The 17,079-nt window shown below is 39.7% G+C and overlaps 2 protein-coding genes across 2 annotated transcripts; both read right to left on the bottom strand.

Annotated features, from left to right (window-relative positions):
- Positions 1–1,515: 1,515 nt before the first annotated feature.
- On the bottom strand, positions 1,516–3,180 carry LOC123662881. The gene is made up of 4 exons (XM_045597662.1): positions 3,083–3,180; positions 2,644–2,802; positions 2,116–2,277; positions 1,516–1,768 (listed from the first exon to the last, which is right to left on the bottom strand). Exons 1-4 carry the CDS (start codon positions 3,152–3,154, stop codon positions 1,595–1,597), a joined length of 567 nt encoding a protein of 188 aa, XP_045453618.1. The 5' UTR covers positions 3,155–3,180; the 3' UTR covers positions 1,516–1,594.
- A 3,963-nt stretch (positions 3,181–7,143) lies between these two features.
- Positions 7,144–17,079, bottom strand: LOC123662755. The gene is made up of 6 exons (XM_045597554.1): positions 16,862–17,079; positions 15,047–15,167; positions 12,258–12,359; positions 11,299–11,444; positions 8,036–10,545; positions 7,144–7,441 (listed from the first exon to the last, which is right to left on the bottom strand). The coding sequence occupies exons 1-6, from the start codon at positions 17,077–17,079 to the stop codon at positions 7,329–7,331; spliced, it is 3,210 nt and encodes a 1,069-aa protein (XP_045453510.1). The 3' UTR covers positions 7,144–7,328.

Raw genomic sequence — 17,079 nt, 5'->3', positions numbered from 1 at the left:
TCATTTCATTTGAAACGGAATAGGATGGCATATTAGTTATAATCTTAGTTTAGCTATGCTCCATTTTAAAGTTCACCTATCGAAAATAGTCGGAAAACTTCTATTGAGATCATTAGGTATTACGCCGAATTTGCCCAGAGCTTTGGCCAATACGACGAAGATCAGTAAATGCACAAAATATTTGTTGTTGAAGTTGAAGCGTAGTTCGAAAATGCAAAATTAAAGATTTCTTTATTCGACTAGGCTTTGAAAGCAATTTTCAACAGTCATCCTCTTTTTTAACCCTCGACGCAAAAAGAGGGGTGTTATAAGTTTGACGTGTCTGTCTTTCTGTCTGTGGCTCCGTAGCTCGCGAATGGATGAAGCGATTTCAATTTAGTTTTTTTTTGTATGAAAGGTGAGTTACGGGCGAGTCTTGTTAGATATGTTTGATGAAAATCGGTTTAGTCGTTTAAAAGCTGTAGGGGGTGAAAGTGGGGAAGAATAACCGAATGTCTATAAATATAATCTAGTGGGGGTTTCAAATGAAAGCGCATCACGTGCACATTACAAAATGTGTTCGATGAAAATCGGTTGAGCCCTGAAAAAACTCTGGGGGTAAAAGTGGGGAAAATACCCAATATCTGCAAACATATGTGGTGGGGAGAAACAAAATCTACATTATAATAAGTGTACCTATAAAAAGTATAAAATGAAAATTAAATTAAAAATTAAAAATCCCCGACACAATAACTTGAGTTGCCTTTAAAAAGTAAAAAATGATTAAAGAAACTTAATCTTAAAGTACCTAAGTATGTACGAGTATTAATAATTCAAAAAAAAAAAAAAAAAATACATCGCGTTGGGGGACCGCACCTACTTCTTTATTACCTACCTACTATTTATTTTTTCATTTGTATCACATGCCTACCTAAGTCTTTTACTTTTAAAACTTTACTTTTAAAATAACCGTTTTTTACTAAATTAATATGGATGTATACAAAGTACATATACCAAAATAACTTTTTTTATAATTTTGTCCGTCTGTTTGTTCCGGTTAATCTCTGAAACGGCTGGACCAATTTTGACGAGACCTTTACTGGCAGATAGCTGATATATGAACTGAACAATAACTATTTTGTTAACTTCCACGCGGACAAAGTCGCAGGCATAGCTAGTTGTATAATGTTACCTGGAAGAGATCGTTGTCCAGCGGTAATGCACTCTGTCCTTGAGATACCTAGCAATATTCTTTTGTTTCTACGTAAAATTGCTTTATTGGTGTACAATAAAGAAACACGTGTAGCGCATATTACCAAATATTTTCATTTACAATACTGATAATGAAGTTACTAAGGTATACATAATATCAAACTCATCATAAATATAAAGTGATTTAATGAAGGAAAAGGAGAGTTACTTTATATATTTTGAGGGTTAATTAAATAATTATAGAGAAATCCATTATTCTGAATTTTTATATATTTATTTTTAATATAATCTTGCCAAAAATATAAATAATCATTAAAAGTAAAATATATACAAATAATTTATTCTAAATAATTTGAAAATCACAAAAATTAAAAGAAATTAATAGCATTAATACAAATGCTTATTATTCCTTGCAATAGTCTTCATCTTCCAGTTTATTGAATTCTAAAACACATTTAACGCAAGCGACTTTTTCGTTATTCAGCACTAGAAATGACAAAGCTTCGAATTCTCCGTAAATTGCCTCTTGCGGCAACTTGCAGTATTCCAACACATAGTCCTCCACGTGGTACTCTCCCTGAAATGAAAATAGATATCAAAGGACTGGTTTTAAAAATCCAAAACAAAGTTTGCTAGGTTTTTATATAATATTAGACGCTTCGTTTTACAAATGCCATTTCTCAATGAAATTAACACTAGATTTACCGGTTACATCTAGGTGCAGTTAACTTGACAGAAAGTTAATTATATTAAAATTATGTTAACTCCCCTAGGTTATTACTTTTCGGTGGCTTTCTTAAAATGAACACGTAACAATGCCAAGTCTCGCAGCTCGATATTATTTTATCAAGAATTATTAACACTAGAAAATATTTTATTACTTAATAAAATATTCAGATGTCTAATTAAAAGTATTACTTTTACCTTTTCGATTGGGAATTCCGGCGGATCGATATTGGCTAACGTAAGAGCACTAATGACGTTCTCCTTCGAGTACTTGTTCAACATGCTGACCACATTGTTGTCGGAAACAACTTGGTACTGCTTGCATCCACCATCAACATACTTACATACTTCTACCAAACCCTGCATTAAATGATCATATTAGAGAAAATTGATTTATAAATTAATAACGACGCTTTGGCGCAACGGTCACAGCACTGTTTTGTGGCTGGCGGTTGCGGGTTCGATCCCCGCACATGACAAACTTTTGTATTGACCATACAGATGTTTACCGTGGTCTGGGAGTACGTGCAGTCCTTGTGGGTCTCCCCACCTTGCCTCAGAGAGAACGTTAAGCCGTCGGTCCCAGTTGTTATCATGTACACCTGATAGCATTCGTTACTTATGGAGAAAGAGCCTATGCGCAGTAGTGGAATGTTACAAGTTGAATGCGTAGGGTTCAAATTAAACTTATTTCTGAAACATATGTTTTAGTTATCCTGAACTTACCCCGTATTTATCGTCAATAGTTTCAGACGCAACAATAGTAGCGGAGAAGCCGTCGTGCGTGCGGTTCAGTTTGTGTTTGTTAACTTCAAAGGTCGCTACCTCATTTTCCAAGTCTAACGAACAGTCGCCTATACTTATCAGCGACCACATTCCTGGACCCTGTAAATTATTTGTTAATAAAAGGGCTTAAAATTATTTAGAACATTATTGTTGTACATTCTATATCACTGCTAATTCTAAGCAATTCACTGTAAGTAATAAGTATAATAAGATAATAAACGATTAGTAAAAATTTCGAAATCAAAAAGTTTATCGTTTGAAGATTGTTTTATTGAGTGTCAATAAATTTAAAATACAAAGCATAAACAGTTGAGCAACATTAATGTTCTAAAATCAAAAGAAGTTACACTCAAAGGCTAATGGGAGGGTTTATACTTACCAACATATCGTTAGCGTAGGTCTGAACCACATAACAAAGACATAATAACCAAAGTACTATTGGCATCGACATGGCGACATACGAAGCAAAGAAGGAAATAAAATATATCATCACGTAAACGTTTTTATAAATACTATTTAATCACAGGGTAAAATCAGAGAGACTGTTTAGTGATACATTGATTTTATCGTAGGAATAATTTTATCGTCGACTGCATTCAAGCAGACATGCAGTTTTATGAAAAAAAAAAACAGAAATTGTTACTTTTCCTCAGTTGCAAGTTTTATAGTATTTATAGTTATATAACAACAGACAATTTTTTAATTTTAAATTTTTTTTTTTATATATTTGTAATTTATTTTATAGAACTTTTAGACTACTATTTTTTATCTATTTAATATTATATAATGTACACATCTTTCTAATTATTTCATTAATTTAGTCTCTTGACCCATCATCATTAGCCTTAGTCCATCTATTGCAGAAGATTTAGACAGTGTCGCCTAGGACACTCTTCAGAAAAACGCAGAGTTGCCTAAGTTCCGCGCCACCCTCTGGACGTCACTGGTTAGGCCCACGATGATTTTGAGCCAGGTTTATCCCTCGGTCGCCTTTTACGACCTTCACGGGAAGAAATGGGGTGCTATTCAACTCGGTCGACACCACACGGCATCTTATTACCCATCTTATTCCCATATTTACTATTTAAAAAAATATATTAAAAAATATTTTATTTTTCAGTTTGTAAATATATACCCAAAATAAAAAATACATAAAAAAAATGGAATAAAAATATTAAAAACATTAAAGTACTAATTTTTGAGATTTAGTTTAATGAAATAACTATAATATTTATTTATATCATCATTATATCATCATCATTATAGCCTATACAGTCCACTGCTGGACATAGGCCTCCACAAGTTTACGCCAAAAATAACATAAACTCATGTGCTCTGCCCATAGTCACCACGCTGGGCAGGCGGGTTGGTGACCGCAGGGCTGGCTTTGTCGCACCAAAAACGCTGCTGCCCGTCTTCGGCCTGTGTATTTCAAAGCCAGCAGTTGGATGGTTATCCCGCCACCGGTCGGCTTTTTAAGTTTCAAGGTGGTAGCGGAACTGTGTTATCCCTTAGTCGCCTCTTACGACACCCACGGGAAGAGAGGGGGTGGCTATATTCTTTAGTACCGTAGCCACACAGTACATTTATATATATATATATATAATGACATTTGCCATTTGCGTGCCATTTCTATTATGTTGTTTGTCGCTTTACGTGACTTTTATCTTGATAGACGGAAGGACGGACTTGTTAACGGAAATAAGTAGTAAAATAATAAATTGTATTTAACAATTAATTTATCATCGTCATCATCATCATCATTGCAGCCTATCGCAGTCCACTGCTGGACATAAGCCATAGCGCTGGGCAGGTGGGTTGGAAACTGCGGGCTTGACTTTGTTATACACGATACCAGTTTTTACAATATTTTAACCCCTCACTCTTGGTGACCACATGTAGTAATAGTTTTTACGTAGTAATTCGAAGTATCGTTGAAATAATTTTTTAACCATACTTCACTGCTCGGTCATCAGTGCTCCCAACTCTTGAAAATACCTTTTCCCAAAATATTTTAACAAAAGTCCCTAAATTAAAACAAAACCCCCTAAACCTAAAATTAAAATTATTTAAAAATCAGTCCGATTATTTTTTATATGTTTATATTTTTCAAAGGGTATACTTTGCTTTATTATATTCATTGAACATATTCTTTTAACAATTGATAATTGAGGAATTTTTTATTAGTTTTATATATTACGTTCTGACGAATTAAAAGTTCTCAAAAAATACTTTAAAAATGTATCAAACTTTCCCATTATTTGCAAAATATTCCTAAATATGGGGGAAATTCCCCCAAATTAGCAGCACTATCCGTTATACTGTCAGTTTGCCGTAGTCAGCGTCATTGGTGCCACTTGTGAGTCTAAAAAGCGCCACATTTTAATGTAACTCGAAAAAGCGCGAAATTTTTCCAGAGATTAACTACTACGTGACGATAATCTAAGATTACTCCCCCCGCCCCTGTGACCAAGCGTGGTATTAGACACCTTTACCCCTGAGCGGGACACGTAAGATGGGTACGTTCCCTAATTGCTAGGCTTCTATTGGTTAAAGTGTAATGTAGCCTTCGTCGATAAATAGGTTAACTGTACTGAAATATATTTTTCAAATCGAATCAGGTAGCTCTTGAGACTAGCGCGGTAAACAAAACTACTCTTTTGAAGTATTAACATAGGAACTGGATGGTAATAAGAGAAATTTAACTATAGATAAAAAAAAAATGAATGATAACTGATATCTCCCTCGCAACTTCTGTTCGACTCGTCCGATTACACTTTTCGTAACGTTCTTCTCACGCATTCAACAGCTTACTCCCCAAGTCAAGCGTGCTTAAAGAAGTTTTACTTCAAAAGCAAATCGTTTCTTTTACCGTTTACGTAAAACAATCAAATAAAACATCCGAAATCATATTTAACAATTTTATTTTACCAATATTAATAATATATTAACATATGTGGTCCGGAACCACCCTCTCTCTGATAATAATATAATACAAAGAATTTTCACAGTTCTCTGAAACCATAACAAGAAAACAAATAGATCTACGACTAACGATAAGTGAACTACGCTCACGAGTCAAGTGATAAAAAAAATCAGCCTCGACTGACTCATTTATATCTAAAACGAGGTAAAAAAGGAAAAAAAGGAAATAAGGTAAACATCTTCGTTATATATTAATTATAGTTAGTTAAACTAAGCGACGGGACAGCGACGGCGAGACATCGTCACACCGAACTCCTAGTTCAGACTTAGGCCGATACCACGCTGTCCCGTCGCGGATAATTACACGTTATATACAATGGGAAATAAATATTCTATATGCACGACGAATATATAACCGTGTATGTACAGAAAACGCCTGCAGTGCGGTACAACCACCTATATCGTACTTTATATATCACAAATATATAAACTTGTCGCCAGTCAGCGGTCGCTTGCCTACATTACAAATTGGCGTTCAATTTTTTGGCTTAGCTAGGTTTAAAAAGGTAGAATTATTACAACCCCCTTTCCCCCTCGACACTCGGTCAGTCGGTCGGTACGCAAATTATTTCTAATTTCCACAAAGGTCTAAAAACTTTTTTGGTTTCCACATTGTACAAATATTCTCCAAAAATACCATTCGCCTAATACCGAATCGCAACATGCTTTACTAAAAATGTTTACAAAATTGGGCCGCGTTTATTTTTTAATCAAATTGGTGTCATAAGCGTTTAAAATCATGTTTCGCGAGCCGCGATGATCGGAATCCGACACTTTCGTCGTCGGTCGGAGTTTCATAAGACAGTTTAAAGCTTACGACCGACACGCGGCTCGCGTCCTGATATTATTTCCTTAATAAAATGGGCTATTCACGCCTAGAAAGTCGCACGCGAATCGCTAAAAATAAAATAATATTAACACTCATATCTCAACTCATCGCACACGACTTGTCTCAGCGTGAATGATAAACTTATTTTAATATCGTACAAAATCAATAACAACAAAAAGTCTCAAAGCGTAAAAATTCTAAAATTTAATACAAACAATCCTCAAACGAGTGAAGACGTCGCTTTAATTAATTAAAACGTTCGTAATACTTAGTTTTTACTATAAGTAACATAGTCGATGGCATAACGATGGCTGAACCTACTTCAGTGCCAAGCGATCGGATCCTGCGAAATATTAGACGAAACTGAATTTATATAATTTCAATGTACTTAAATAATGACTGTGTGACTACAATTAAAACCGATGTACATCCGTCACAAACAAAGAACTCGCTCCTGTTCTATAATACAGCAATAAAAGTTATCTTTACTTTGGAATTTTACGATCAACCGTAGTCCAGTGAGACTGATTCTCATAAACTAGTCTGTTGGACAAAATATTTCTCTAAAAGGTAATATTTTACGAACTGTTAATTTTTTTCGTTTAAAGCGAATGAGAAAGCCAAAATTAAATTTTGAACACAAAAATTTCTATTATTGTTATCTAAAAATCAGTGACATTGGACTAATAGATATATATGACAGCATCGTATTGCTCCGGTCTCGGTTTGTTCGTTGCGCTGCTGCGCTACGCTGCGATGTGCTGCGATGTACTGCGGAGAGCTGCGTGGTGCTGCGGGACACTGCTGGGGGTTAGTGACCCACAGGCTCCACATAATTTGCGGGGTAAAGTCCCACGCGCCCATCCTTCCGACCCTTACACCAGCCCTGTTCGTCTTCGTCTTCCAGTTTTTCAAATAGATCACCTGAAATGATAACAAGACATTGTTATGTGTTAAACGAATAACTCTATGTCTATTAAGATTCTATACTGTATGATTTAGGACTTCCTGACCTTGTATCCGACAGTTAAGAGCTTACTAAGTAAGAAACATTAAAAAATGGATCGCACTAATGTCTGATGGATTCTTATTTACTGCTTTTGTTTTATTTGACCAAGTGCGTCAACACAAGTCACTCGTGGTTGAAAACTAATTTCTGCTTAGTAGCCGTATTAAATACGGTTATTGGATGCATATTATGCATTGGTCCTTTGAGCCGGATAAACACAGTAACGCATTAATGTAAGTACATTGATTTACTTTGTCTCAGAAATAGAATTATTCTGTTTTATATAAGTTTCTGATTAATATCTAAAACTTTTATCTTGATAGGACAATATGAAGAAACTCGATACTAAACAATTCTATTTTGATTTTCCTTTTCTTCCATTCTTTTCCTACATCGAGGAAGACGCCTATGCCCAGCATTACGCCCAGACTCGAAGCAGAAGGCAGACCACCACAGACTGCCCGCCGCTAGCAGCTCGGGCTCCCTTCGCGAGTGTCTAGCGCACGTACCCTGCCGGAAGCTGAGCTCGTCGCTCTCGGCGCCGGTGTAGTCGTAGAGCGGAGCAGAAGGCAGACCACCACAGACTGCCCTTCGCGAGTGTCTAGCGCACGTACCCTGCCGGAAGCTGAGCTCGTCGCTCTCGGCGCCGGTGTAGTCGTAGAGCGGAGCAGAAGGCAGACCACCACAGACTGCCCTTCGCGAGTGTCTAGCGCACGTACCCTGCCGGAAGCTGAGCTCGTCGCTCTCGGCGCCGGTGTAGTCGTAGAGCGGAGCAGAAGGCAGACCACCACAGACTGCCCTTCGCGAGTGTCTAGCGCACGTACCCTGCCGGAAGCTGAGCTCGTCGCTCTCGGCGCCGGTGTAGTCGTAGAGCGGAGCAGAAGGCAGACCACCACAGACTGCCCTTCGCGAGTGTCTAGCGCACGTACCCTGCCGGAAGCTGAGCTCGTCGCTCTCGGCGCCGGTGTAGTCGTAGAGCGGAGCAGAAGGCAGACCACCACAGACTGCCCTTCGCGAGTGTCTAGCGCACGTACCCTGCCGGAAGCTGAGCTCGTCGCTCTCGGCGCCGGTGTAGTCGTAGAGCGGAGCAGAAGGCAGACCACCACAGACTGCCCTTCGCGAGTGTCTAGCGCACGTACCCTGCCGGAAGCTGAGCTCGTCGCTCTCGGCGCCGGTGTAGTCGTAGAGCGGAGCAGAAGGCAGACCACCACAGACTGCCCTTCGCGAGTGTCTAGCGCACGTACCCTGCCGGAAGCTGAGCTCGTCGCTCTCGGCGCCGGTGTAGTCGTAGAGCGGAGCAGAAGGCAGACCACCACAGACTGCCCTTCGCGAGTGTCTAGCGCACGTACCCTGCCGGAAGCTGAGCTCGTCGCTCTCGGCGCCGGTGTAGTCGTAGAGCGGAGCAGAAGGCAGACCACCACAGACTGCCCTTCGCGAGTGTCTAGCGCACGTACCCTGCCGGAAGCTGAGCTCGTCGCTCTCGGCGCCGGTGTAGTCGTAGAGCGGAGCAGAAGGCAGACCACCACAGACTGCCCTTCGCGAGTGTCTAGCGCACGTACCCTGCCGGAAGCTGAGCTCGTCGCTCTCGGCGCCGGTGTAGTCGTAGAGCGGAGCAGAAGGCAGACCACCACAGACTGCCCTTCGCGAGTGTCTAGCGCACGTACCCTGCCGGAAGCTGAGCTCGTCGCTCTCGGCGCCGGTGTAGTCGTAGAGCGGAGCAGAAGGCAGACCACCACAGACTGCCCTTCGCGAGTGTCTAGCGCACGTACCCTGCCGGAAGCTGAGCTCGTCGCTCTCGGCGCCGGTGTAGTCGTAGAGCGGAGCAGAAGGCAGACCACCACAGACTGCCCTTCGCGAGTGTCTAGCGCACGTACCCTGCCGGAAGCTGAGCTCGTCGCTCTCGGCGCCGGTGTAGTCGTAGAGCGGAGCAGAAGGCAGACCACCACAGACTGCCCTTCGCGAGTGTCTAGCGCACGTACCCTGCCGGAAGCTGAGCTCGTCGCTCTCGGCGCCGGTGTAGTCGTAGAGCGGAGCAGAAGGCAGACCACCACAGACTGCCCTTCGCGAGTGTCTAGCGCACGTACCCTGCCGGAAGCTGAGCTCGTCGCTCTCGGCGCCGGTGTAGTCGTAGAGCGGAGCAGAAGGCAGACCACCACAGACTGCCCTTCGCGAGTGTCTAGCGCACGTACCCTGCCGGAAGCTGAGCTCGTCGCTCTCGGCGCCGGTGTAGTCGTAGAGCGGAGCAGAAGGCAGACCACCACAGACTGCCCTTCGCGAGTGTCTAGCGCACGTACCCTGCCGGAAGCTGAGCTCGTCGCTCTCGGCGCCGGTGTAGTCGTAGAGCGGAGCAGAAGGCAGACCACCACAGACTGCCCTTCGCGAGTGTCTAGCGCACGTACCCTGCCGGAAGCTGAGCTCGTCGCTCTCGGCGCCGGTGTAGTCGTAGAGCGGAGCAGAAGGCAGACCACCACAGACTGCCCTTCGCGAGTGTCTAGCGCACGTACCCTGCCGGAAGCTGAGCTCGTCGCTCTCGGCGCCGGTGTAGTCGTAGAGCGGAGCAGAAGGCAGACCACCACAGACTGCCCTTCGCGAGTGTCTAGCGCACGTACCCTGCCGGAAGCTGAGCTCGTCGCTCTCGGCGCCGGTGTAGTCGTAGAGCGGAGCAGAAGGCAGACCACCACAGACTGCCCTTCGCGAGTGTCTAGCGCACGTACCCTGCCGGAAGCTGAGCTCGTCGCTCTCGGCGCCGGTGTAGTCGTAGAGCGGAGCAGAAGGCAGACCACCACAGACTGCCCTTCGCGAGTGTCTAGCGCACGTACCCTGCCGGAAGCTGAGCTCGTCGCTCTCGGCGCCGGTGTAGTCGTAGAGCGCGCGCACGGGCACGCCGGGCTCGCCCGTGTCCGTGAGCGCGCCGGCCGACTCCTCGTCCCAATCTTCCTCTTCGAAGGGGTTGTCCTTCCCGACGCTGTCCTTGGCGGGCGATGTTTTTGTCGATTTCGGTGCGGACGCCGTGCCATTCCTGTAATTGATCAGTTAGCTCGTTAGAAAGATGTTGTTTCATGTGTTCCGTTACTTCTTTTACGAAAAAGAAAATTCGATTTGAATATCCTCGTGATGTTCTTCTTTGCCGTTCATGGATTTTACATGGACATTTTTGGTATTATGTATAAAAGTACAAAAATTTGATGGCATTTTAATAAACTATGTGTATTTTAATGGAATAAATCTAAAATAATGAAGCATACATTTATTTAGATACAAATATTAAATCAAATATTACAGGTGAACAATGAATATAAGTTATTTATAATCTTATGAAAATATGACTAACTCAAGTTCGACAATATTCGTATCGCAGACAGTATATTTCAATTTTGATCGCTCTCGCAACGCATGCGCGCACGCAGTGGTTCCGCACGCGTATATTTGTAAACGTTCTATGCTAGAGAGGGTATAATGATTAGTAGGTAAAAATAGGGTAGTCTAAGAAAAAAATAGGGTAGTCTGAGAAAAAAATAGGGTAGTCAGAATAAAATAAGGTAAGTCTGAGAAAAAAATAGGGTAGTCTAAAAAAAATAAGCTATAGCTTATGCAATAAGGTAATGAGCAATAAGGTATGATAAAATTAATATATATTATTGGAACATATGCTGTATCCGTAACTAAAAGCCTTAAAACCTATTTTAGCTCCTACCGATAAAGGCTATCAGTAATTCATGGGCAAAATAACCTCTATAGGACTTCTATATTAGAAAAATGTAGATGAACTTACGTGACAGCTATGGGTGCGCTTATGGTTTTCTTATCGATGGTGTTGCTTGCGCTGGAGTTGTTCTGCATGACGGAGTTGTTTGGTGCGAGCTCCGTGTGGTTAGTTGCTTTGCTTGACTTGTTGTTAGCCGTGATTGGAGGAAGTTCCTGTACCATACATTATAAGTTATTGAAATTTAGGGTTTTTCAAACACGTCATTGAATTAAACAATCTTTAGTTTTTTATAGTTAAACATTTGATCTTATAAAAATATTTTTTTTTCAAATATGATACATATATTTTTAGATTTACTTATATAAAATTTAAATTATTTATAAAATTAAATAAATATTTTTAAAATAATGTTAATATTATTAATAATAAAACGTGCCAATATGCATATCGGTAAAGCGACATCCATCATGCAACATCAATATTTAAATAATAAAAATAACAAAAAAAAATAGAACAAAATATTTAGGTAAAAATGAAGCACATTTAATATAAAGATCGAAATGAGAATGACCCACACACCGGTTATTTAAATCTAAATAATTTTCATGCAAATAAAAATTCTAATACGCAAAGCAAATACTATATCGATCACTAGATGCTCTTCATTCTCATTTAAATCCCTTGATTGGGCCTAACCACACTTCTAAGGGATACTAAAACATTCAAAAGTAGGTAATTTCAATTTAAGAAAATTTTTCGACCTGCTTTCACCTCTTATCGTTTATCACATAAAAATGTGTTTAGCCCCTTCTTGTTTTAACATATATCTTTATTGCATGAACAGAAAAATGCATACAATTAAAGAAAAAATAATTGCATTTATCGCTGTTCGCACAAATTAATTGATTACTGTAAACTTTGAGGCCTTACTCGAAATGACCAAAGATCTTTATTTCTAGATTTAAATTTTTTGTATATTTTCAAATGGTTTTTCGAGTGAGATACCAAAGGGCATAGGGACGTACGTCTTCGCTGACTGGTCGTTGGTTGAGCAGCGTGATGGGTCCCGTTGGGAGGCTCTCCTTGGATTTGCCCTTAGCGATGTCCCGGAACTCCTCAGTGTATTCCTGGTCGAGACACGCGGTCACAAGCGTCCGAAAACGTGCGACAAGTTGGGACACACGATTCGCCACTTATGTAGCTCATAATTCGTGTTGGAACGGTTGAAACTAACCAATATTCGAATGTACTCTATGTGGTCGACTCTAGACACATAATGGTAGGTTCTGATAGTCAATGTCGTGGTAATGTCCCAACGTGTCTACGTTCGTAATGGCGAAATAAAAATACAAAGGAAAAAATAAATCAAGTATTAAAAAAAAATCGGTAACACTTTCAAACAAAGCAGGTGTATTAGAGGGCGACATTAAGCATATTCAGGTGTCTGTGAAACGTGACGGATTTGCATGTGGTCGGGTTCGAAGAATGAGATGTGTTGTATATATTGCTTTGTTTTGAATCATGGTAGCTGAAGTGTTAATGGTATAATAGGCAAAAATAAAGTCATATCTTAGATACATTATTCTACTGTTTTTTTTTGGGTTTATGTTACTGATATACTTGTAGTTATATCTACCTAAAATAAAAATAGGTTTCCGTTGTATTTTAAGTTACGTATTACTTTATCTGCTAAGTCTAGAACTCCTAAATATTTTCGTGACTAAATATGTCTGTGTAGCCAGAATCGACAGTGGTTCATGCTCCTGTTTATGTTGATGTTTTTATTTATTTCGTAATTGTTTTTTTTATGATAATTTGTAGACGATTTATGAGTTGAATTATAATGTCCGCATACGTGGCGTTTGTTGTAATTTTGAATCGGCGTTGTGGATAAACTTTCAAGACAATACAAGTGCTGAAATAGTGTCCGATAAGCGGCGAAATATTCTATGGATTGTAAAATTGATATCATCAGTGGTCGCTTGGAATGGAACGTGTATTCGTGCTGTGGAATCATTGCGATATCATCGAAAATAACTCCGAACATGGTATCACAAATTGCCCAAGCCCGTGTTTCGTGCCAAGACTTACATGATTGACGTTCGTGGAGCTATTGACCACAAAACTGTGAAAAACGGTACGTGTCGGCGTTTTGTGCATACAATAATTAAATTCTAATAGGCGATTGTCAGAGCTGCGTTATGTATAGGTGTTGAATATTTGGGAGATCGGTTTTGACGAGAGAATTAGTCATCAATTTTCTAATGTTTTGGGTATAGTAGTAAAAGTTTTGGCATTGATTATGTGTGAGTGCCCATTAAATACCAATTCTGTCCTAATCTTTCTCGCAACCATCAGCTCTGCTAACCGTCCCAACACCGTGGCGTACCATGAACGAAACATTGTAACAACGGCCGTTATACACGCTAGTCGTGTCTGATGGCGCGACTCTGCTCTCCTTTTCATCTCCGAAGCAGAAGTTGGGGAGGGCTCGGCGTAGTGTCCTCTGAGCCCGTGACCACGTGGCTCTGATGGGTATCGCTCGTGACCACGTGGCTCTGTGTATAGACCACGGTCGCGTGGTCACTCGCTCTAGCATCGCTGAAGCGGTGGCTGGTAGGTATTTGTAACGTGGTTCGGTGGTCTCCGGCGGTTCGTCCTTTCAACGGTAAGATTTTGGCAACTTTCAAACAATTAATGTTAATATTTCTATTATGGACAAAACTCAAGATGATTATCACTACGTCAGCATAAAAAATAATTAATAACATTTTACAAGTAAAATTTCTTACTTCGTATTACTTCATTATTTTAATACAATGAAATGAAATAAGTTATTGAATTTAAGCAATATCGAATTTAAATTTTTCTTGAATTTAAACAATATAAATATATATTTGATTTAGAGCAATACACAAAGAGCTATCATTTGAAAATATCAATTTATTATTTTAAATTAAATCCGTTTCCACAACGCCACATACATTTCTTAATAAAGGGGTGACAATACGACGCCTCGGGGAGGACTTTGGGATTTCATTAACAATTTGCGGCGACCGCTGTCAATCCTCGCTACACGTATATTAAGCAATCCGTAAAAAAAATTTAAGGAAACGAGCATTTAATGTTTTCTAAAACACTTGTAATAACTTTATTACATTTAAAACCGCTTTGTTTTTAATTCAAGTTAGCTTTGAATAAGAATGAATTTAGACTAATATAACTAGCTTATATGTTTACATGATAATACGATCACGTCTTGAATCGTTAAAAGGTTTCAGGCAATCTCCATTACCGAGCACTTAACGTACATCCTAAATTATTTGATCAAATGTTCTGCAACCGACTCTACGTCAAATATTGTATTGTAAATATATAATTAGCGCTTTTCGACACGAGAACATCCGAAGGTCAAAGCGTCTCTACCGAGTCCTGTGTTAGAATTTCGTTCGATTCAAGAAGCAGGCATCGACCGTGAACTAAACTCAAAAACCAAAATTTAACCAATTATAGAAGAAGAAAAGGAAAAATATCCTAAGCATGCTCTAAGATTCTTATTTCCGCTTGTTATACTCAGAAAACGGTTATTTTTTCATACGAACAGTTAAATTTAGAACATTTATTTTCGAAAATTAACTATCCGTAAGCAAAACGACACGTTTTCCGTGTATAGCAACCGGGCTCTAAACGTCTATCCTATCTAATCTAGATCGAAAGCATTCAGTTAATAAATGCATACATAACGGTACTCGCATATATAGTTATGCAATGGTGGGTAAGTAGGGAGGCAGGCGGTAGAGGGAGGGGGGGTTACCTCGAACTGCGGCCACGCCATAGCCATGTTAACACCGTGGTTGTTGGCCCACCACTTCAAGTCCTTCTGGTGGTCGGCGTTGTTTATTGTGTGGTGGAATTCTTCGTATATTTGTGGTAATCTGGAACAGTATTAGAACTTTTTTCATTTATTCAAGGAACAGTTTCGACTTACGGGTAAAATAAATATTACATAATTGTGTTTGCTAGCAAATGAAAAAAACCGACGTCAATTATATCGACAAGTAATACAAAGTAAGTAGACGAGAAAAATTAACAAATGCACTAGTCATCACTACGATTTTCGAGGGTTCCCCTCGATTAGTCTAGGATTCCATCACCAGATCCTAATTTCCTTATCATGGTACCACCCTTGGGATACCTCCTTTCTAACAAAAAAATAATTATCAAAATCGGTTCATAAACGACGAAGTTATCCCCGAACATACAATATGTATATATATATATATATATATATATATATATAGACAAACAATATATATATACACGGTCGAATTGAGTAACCTCCTCCTTTTTCGTAGTCTGGGTACTAGTGAGGAAGCGGTTTCGATTCCAGCTCGTGTCAGACATTTATATTATCACGAATAATATTTGTTTGGTGGTCAGGGTGCTGTTATTACCGTGCCTCGGATAGGATATTATCGTTAGGCTGTCGGTCCCGGTTGTTATTATAGATACTCTACAGTTACGTTCGATTGAGGTCTTTTGGTCCAACAATGAATCAAATATAATCAAGAATTCACAGATTTGTCAGAAGTTCTTAGGAAGATAAGATTAGATCAGATCAGATCAGATCAGATGCTAGGAACAGACGTATGTGTACGTATACGTATATATGTTAAAACATTTATTCTGTGTACTTGTCTTCAAGTACAATAAATGGTAAGAGTTATGAAAAATAACCAATAGATGTTGACTGCACAGAGAATTTTTTAAAGAATCAGGTGGAATAGCATGCATTGCAATGCAAGCAAATTGTAAAAATAATTTTACATGTGTATTATAGTATTACCAAACTGCATTTCGAGTGTAATATTGAATTACATTATTCACGAATTAAACTCTTTATTGTACACCGTTAAAGGAAGAAAAAAAAACTAAATTTATCCAAGCTAATCTCCGAATGGACTGGACCGATTTTAACGAAATTTTGCACAGATATGTAACTTTGTCCGCCTTCAAATATAGGCTTGGTATATTTTAAGGCTATATTAAAAAGTAAGGTTGTACGAAGTTCGCCAGGTCAGCTAATAAAAAATATAAAATGAAAGATGTAGCAAGGCAGTCTTAACGCTAAAAGAGCGATTAGGCTTAATTTAATGAGGGATAGAACCTGCGACCGTTATGGCATCAGCCAATTGTAATCACGGTATAAAGTTGGACATAAACCTGGATCAGAAGCAAACATTTGCATAAATACAAAAATCTACCATGAGAGGAAGTGGAGAGCATCAGTTCGGGGGATCCAATCTTTGTCCGCTGGCGTTTAGGCGATTACTCACAACACTACATCATACAAAATGTTACGTTAATAATACAAACTTTTACGTTCGTAATATTTATACAGATTACTTTTTAAATTAAAATATATAAATAGCTAAATAATACTGGTGTCAAGTAGTTTTGTGTGATAAGAACAAGTGAGTAACGTGACCAGAGCTTCAGGGAACGGTCGGGGGTAAGGGTAGTATATATAGGCTACGGTAACATCTTAATATCAGGTGGACCGTATACTTGTTTGCCAACCTAATAGTACAAAAGGAAAATAAAAAAAAGTTTAATATAATCAACTCACGTAGGTTCCTTGCTAATGTCCAGACATTTGTGGAAACTGAATAACACGTCCTTGAAGAATGACAGCCGCTGCGCCTCCATCTGCTGGCAGCGATCGAACACGGTGGTCATGTCCTCGATATAGCGCGGGTTGTACGCCGTGATCTCCGCGAGAGCGGCCTGGTACTTATCGCGGTTCTTGGAGACATCCTCACGACACTTAGCTACGCGTTCCGCCAT

This window comes from Melitaea cinxia, chromosome 19 (assembly GCF_905220565.1).
Source record: "Melitaea cinxia chromosome 19, ilMelCinx1.1, whole genome shotgun sequence".
NCBI classification, from domain to species: domain Eukaryota; kingdom Metazoa; phylum Arthropoda; class Insecta; order Lepidoptera; family Nymphalidae; genus Melitaea; species Melitaea cinxia.
The sequence above is the reverse complement of the archived record's forward strand: the minus strand, read 5'-3'. Positions and strand labels throughout refer to the sequence as shown.